This window comes from Aplysia californica, unplaced genomic scaffold (assembly GCF_000002075.1).
Source record: "Aplysia californica isolate F4 #8 unplaced genomic scaffold, AplCal3.0 scaffold00331, whole genome shotgun sequence".
Lineage (NCBI taxonomy): Eukaryota > Metazoa > Mollusca > Gastropoda > Aplysiida > Aplysiidae > Aplysia > Aplysia californica.
Genome location: NW_004797601.1, coordinates 788,517 through 794,795, shown reverse-complemented (window position 1 = coordinate 794,795; position 6,279 = coordinate 788,517). Strand labels below are relative to the sequence as shown.

The window sequence follows — 6,279 nt, the reverse complement described above, 5'->3', positions numbered from 1 at the left end:
GACCTTAGTGATTTCAGAAGAGGATGAGAAGGTATCATCAACCCATCTCCCCCTGCTCTTATCTATTTCAAATTTTGCCAACTGTTGAAATTATGATTTTGTTGGTTTGTTTAAGTGAGCATTTGCCTCACGGCATCATTGACACACTTCGGCCATAAAAAAGCCGTTAAGGATCTTCAGGATTAGCAAAAACAAAACAAGCAAACAAACAAAATAACGTACGGAATAAACCATTGATTGTGTACCATTTTAACAGGCCTCTACCAACTTGAAAATAGGTGAATGACACAAAAGAAGAAAGGGAAGAGTTAACATTACTTGTTTATTCAGAATCACCGTTTACATTTAGGTACATATTCAATACATGTACAAAAAAGTGCAAAGGTTTCTCTTTCTTGAATGTGTTGGCAAGATGGCTGAAAGCTGAGAAGTGATCGTAACTGAACTAGATCTAGACCTACATGTATTCTACTGTCATATTCTTACCTGGTCACAAAATAACTACCAAATATTGGTGACCTTGAAAAAGTGTTATCAGAAATCTTCCTGCATTATGGGGCGGGGAAAAAACTGCCATTTTAGCACAATACGACAGATTCGCCTTGCAGCCCTGAAAAACACATGCGTTTGGTTCTGCCATCTGCTGTGCTCCTCTGGCCAGTTTGAGAACGTCCAGCTTAAAGCTTGACAAAGTAGGGAGACTCTTGCTCTTGCTCGTGGTCCTTCAAAAACTGAAATGAAGAACGGTAAAGCCACATGCAGTCAGTGTCATTTTCTCGTGGTTAGGAGTAAGCAAAAACCTCATTGTTGTTTGCCACTTCCAAGGAATTGAGCAAAGAAAGAGCAACTACATTTTTAAAACATCACTTTTAACCAATCCCTGTTCACCAAAAGCGGCTCAAAAACTCAATACAACACCTTTACAGTAAGCAGACGGCAGACAGTACTGTCTGCACAGTAGGCGTTTGCTCAACCGTTAAACTGTCCCAAACAGACTGGGCGTGTCTCCTCATCTAGAAGCTTCTTCAGCTCGGTTTCCTCAACAGTGTGCTTGGCTTATTCTAAAAATATATCATTGGCACTAAGCTGAGCCCTAGTTCTAGCGGGGAGAGTGCGTCAGCGGTCAAGATGTACTTTTGCTTCTACTAATGAAGAAGCTGAAGAAGAAGGAGAAGAAGAAGAAGCAGAAGAAGAAGAAGGAGACGGAGAAGGAGAAGGAGAAGGAGAAGGAGAAGGAGAAGGAGAAGGAGAAGAAGACGAAGAAGAAGAAGAAGAAGAAGAAGAAGAAGAAGAAGAAGAAGAAGAAGAAGAGGAGGAGGAAGGGGAAAGAGAAGAAGAAAAAGAAGAAGAAGAAGACGAAGACGAAGAAGAAGAAGAAGAAGAAGAAGAAGAAGAAGAAGAAGAAGAAGAAGAAGAAGAAGAAGAAGAAGAAGAAGAAGAAGAAGAAGAAGAAGAAGAAACTACCACTAAAAGCTAAAGAATGACACCCCTAGGGGGTTATTGGGTGCAAGTAAAGTCGAGCAAACAATTGGTCATTGTTGATAAAGAATCTGAACATGAAATGGTTGAGCTGACCATCTTTTTTTTAAATCTGTCTGTGTTTTACGCCCTCAACGACACAATTACAATTTAAACCATTCAGGTGGCAGGTTTCCGACCCTGTCTGTCAAGGAATACGCGGATTGAGAGGGATACCATAAAAATGATCAATGCTATCGAGATTCTCGCTGACGATTCTCCCCACTTGGGAGTCGAACTCGGGTCTCTTGCGTGCGACGCAAAGCGCCTAACGCTACACCACATATGCCAGTGAATAAGTTTAGAGTACAGTTTGAGTCTCGTAACTGTTTTTCGGCGCTCGCAACTTCTGCATAAGGTTCATATGAGCGTGCGGGACTCAACAACTACAGTACAAATTGACTAATGTTCACTAACCGGCTTGGAGAACTCGTCCAGACAACTCATCCGGCACAGGCTAGGTATGGCCGGAGCGTCCAGTGTGAAGTGACCACTGTGTCCGACCTGTGTCCGTGCCGCTCGGACCGCCGACTTGACCGCCAGGAAGGCTGACGTGGCCAGACACAGAGGCGGCTCTCCGATTGCCTGAAGGTATATAGGTGGAGATGGAGACGTGAGATAGAGTCTGCTGTGTACAAAAGTGGAGAGGATGGTATGTGATATGTAAGGTAGATTCTGCAGGTATACGGGTGGAGATGGAGACGTGAGATAGAGACTGCAAATATACAGGTGGAGAAGGAGATGTGAGATAGAGACTGCAGGTATGCGGGTGGAGAAGGAGATGTGAGATAGTGACTGCAGGTATACGGGTGGAGAAGGAGATAGAGACTACAAGTACCCAGGTGGAGAATGTTGTGAGATACAGTTTGCAGGTATACAGGTGGGGGTAGAGAGAGCAGGTATACAGGTGGAGATAGAGATGGAGATGTGAGACATTTTTTGTAAGTGTTTTATGGCGCTCGCAACTGCGTAAGGTCATATGAGCTCACGGGACACATTAAACTTTTTCAGATGGTAGGAAATTGTGAATTTTTGCCCGGGTGGCGGACGAAGCCTACTCTTATCGACTTTAGACCACCAAGGGATCTTTAACGTGCGCAACTTGCACACGGGCCCTCCGAAACTTTTCGCCCTTGTCCGAAAAGGCAAGGTGTAGATCTTTCCTACCAGTAGATCAGGGGTGTGGCTGAAAGATAGCAGTAAGAAGGAGCCAAGGAGTAGCATTAGAAAGGCTGCAGAAAGAGACAGGAGCCCAGAGGAGGGGACAAAGGAGGTGAGAGGCGGGGGCAGAAAGAGGAGACGAAAGCAGGCGACAGAACATTGCTAGAGGAGGTGAAGGGAGGCCATTTTAGAGAAGAAAATAAATTATTCGGTCGCTACCCGGATTCGAATCCGGGACTTTAGAATGAGGGGCCAATACCTTAACCTCTACTCCACGAGAGCCCCCGATGTGAGACAGAATCTGATCTGCAGGTATACAGGTGGAGAAGGAGATGTGAGATAGAGTCTGCAGGTATACGGATGGGGAGGTTGGTACGTGATATGTGAGGTAGATTCTGCAGGTATACAGGTGGAGATGTGAGATAGAGTCTGCTGGTATATAGGTGGAAAAGGAGATGTGAGATAGAGTCTGCTGGTATATAGGTGGAAAAGGAGATGTGAGATAGAGTCTGCAGGTATACAGGTGGAGATGGAGATGTTAGATAGAGACAGTAGGCATACAGGTGGAGATGTGAAGTGTGAGGTAGATTCTGCAGGTATCTAGCAACTGCGTTTGTTGCCATTTTTTGTCCAAAAGTTGCCACAAAAATGGCAAAAAGTTGCCAAAAAGTTGTCATTGATTTTCAAGCTTTCAGCTCTCTCTGACGACGTATATAGCAATACGCTGCTAGAGACAACTTCATCTAAAACACCAGAATTTCTTGTGCTCTGTTTTAAGCATCCAGGATATCATTTGCAGCCACACAGAGTGTTTAGTTGTAGTAGAGGTTTTACGGCGCTCGCAACTACATAAGGTCATATGAGCGCCAGAAGATTAGAGGTGTTACAAGACAGTAACAAACATAAAAGGAAGAAGGGGAGATAAGGACGATAGATGTTTCATTGGAAAGAAGCAGCAAACTACACCAGTGCACCCGCCAACCACCCACACACAGAGTGTAAAAACGTGAAAAATAAAGGTTGCACAACAGCATGAAATCGAACTAGAACAGCAAATAAACAACCACACAAATTAACAAATAAGGACGTGTGTCAATCCATCCATAGACTGGCCGTTTTAACCCTAAACGCGTGAAATTTTTTTCTTAAGTACAGGATGTAACATGTAGATCAGGGAATCACACACAAGGGGCCTGCCAGTGTCAGTATTCGTTTTTTGGTGGAGACACGCTGTAACATAACTATAACACATTTTTTTAAAGGTAGGAAGAACATTACGCTTTATGAACACACACACAAAGAGAAAAACAACATATCTGAACAATAACGAGAAAAAAATTAATTAAAACACCATCAAAATAAAACACAACAAAGATAGAAACATGAAAGAGAAACAGCAATATAAGTAGTATGTAATGTAGACTACTTATATTCTTCACATGAAAATAACAAATCAACGTAGTGTTGACAAGTGAAAAAGAGACGAAGTGAAGCGAAAGTGAAAATAAACTTTCTTTCTAAAAGTAAAGAGGTTTGGATTTTTTTTTTCACGAATATTATTCCCAGTTTTCGTTGTTGCTGTTTTTAAATAAATTTTTCTTTCCGGGGGTGGATTTTTGTTGGAAAAATGCAAAAATCGCGGCCGCGATTCGCGGACCAAAAAATGCCAAAAATCGCGGCTGCGACAAACGCAGATGCTAGAGGTATACAAGTGGAGGAGATAGTATGTGATATGTGGGGTAGATTCTGCAGGTATACAGGTGGAGAAGATGACATACAAAACATGAAAAATCCTATCTCATTTAAATGATGAGCGAAGACACAAAATATCTTGTTAGCTCCCAGTACTTGTACTTGTATACAACTAATAATAGCACACGCTAGCTCTGGGCTTTCACTGATAATATTCAGATCAAACTAGGCAATAAAAGAATTGAATTATCTTTCTTCCTGTTACGTGTAGAGCAAAAGAAAAAAGAAAAATAAATATATATACATTTTTTTTTTGTAAGTCGCTAAAAACAGAAGAAAATATCAAACAATGGCAAAAGCAAGCAATTACTCAAAATAATGAATAGCAAAGTACAGTAGACCGTAATACAAATTTAACTGCTGTCAGAAAAGCGAAGTCAGATAACAACCCCCCCCCCCCCCCAAAAAAAAAAAAAAAAAAAACTAAGCTAAGAGAACATTTGACAAACTGAAAAGAAATACCGATCAGAGAAGCAAACAGATATAGACAGAGTTATAAGTAACAGAAAAGTAGAACCTGTCCCCACGTTGAAGAATCTGGCGTGCACTCTGATGTAGTGTGGTGTGCTCCTTCTTTACTATTAAACATCTATTATCCTTACCTTTCTTCCTTTTTTCTTTGTATGGTACTCTCTAGTAACACCTCTAATCTTCGGCACTTACATAACCCGTTTGTGTAGCATGTGCCGTAAAACTAAACTAAACTAAACTAAACTAAACTAAACTAAACTAAACTAAACTAAACTAAACTAAACTAAACTAAACTAAACTAACCTATAGTGGGGTCAAAAATTTGTGGCGCTACTTATCCTCAGATATCTTTATAACTGGTGAATCAATGTCACCCATACGTTGCACAGCAGTTTGTCTCAATTTGTATTAACTTAATCATATTTTTCCATAAATGTATACAAAATACTACAAACCTCTTTCACGCGGAAAATAGAATTGTTCACATCACTTCCCGCTTCTCACACATTTTGTATGCGCATATGGGCAGAGACAGCGAATCAGAATTTACTGTCTCTGATATGGGTTACGTCACAGCTCACCAATGACACTTTTTAGTGGCAAAACTAGTTACAAGAAATTAATTCTATAGTAAACACTTTTTTGCTCTAAAAGTTCTCAAAACATGCGTTCAATAAAGATAATATCGCGATTTTTAAAAAATGACGGACTTGCTTTTTAAAAGTAGAAACCACCCACTAGGATTTGTTATTAGTATTTATCAAGCAATTTTCTAGAATAGAGCATGTGGGTTTTTACAAAAATGTTGATCTGTTAAGACAAATTGATACAAGTCACTGTGCAAAAGCTGGAGAGTTTATGTTCGATAGTTGAGGAGATATATTTTGACAATAGGTTGCGCCACAAATGTTTTTTACTTTGACCGCACTATAAACTATGCTAAGCCAATGATAGTACATAACAAGATAATTCACTCCTCTCTTTGAGCCAATTAAAAAAGCGTCCTCAAAATCCGGTGGCGCCCTCTTCGAAAAAGCGCACCCTTTGCGAACAGAGTAACCCTACTTGTGTGAAAAAGGTCAAAGTGAAACTAATAAGTTTTTGAATAAATTAGAATTCAAATTTCGGAAGAACCCTTTTTTTTAATGGTTACGCTGACGAAAAAAATATCTTCCGGTGGAAGAGGCGACTGTTTTCTTCGTTTTATTAGACTTTAGAATGAGAGGCGAGGGGTCATTAAATTTTTGTTTAACCCTAAAACTCCGCACTGAACGAACCCGAACAACTGATGAACAGCAGTCGACCTGCGCACGCAAGGGGGCGCTATTCCTATTCTTTTTCTGGAGAAACGAAAGAGAGCTTCAAAACAAAGACCAC

At 40.7% G+C, this 6,279-nt stretch overlaps 1 protein-coding gene across 1 annotated transcript in view; it reads right to left on the bottom strand.

Annotated features, from left to right (window-relative positions):
* Positions 1 to 302: 302 nt before the first annotated feature.
* LOC101851749 (xanthine dehydrogenase/oxidase) overlaps positions 303 to 6,279 on the bottom strand; it is a gene marked incomplete in the record, with an annotated part of 65,546 nt that continues 59,569 nt past the window's right edge. Inside the window, 2 exon segments of the mRNA XM_035970871.1 lie at positions 303 to 731; positions 1,936 to 2,103. Of these exon segments, the coding sequence (XP_035826764.1) occupies positions 678 to 731; positions 1,936 to 2,103 (222 nt within the window).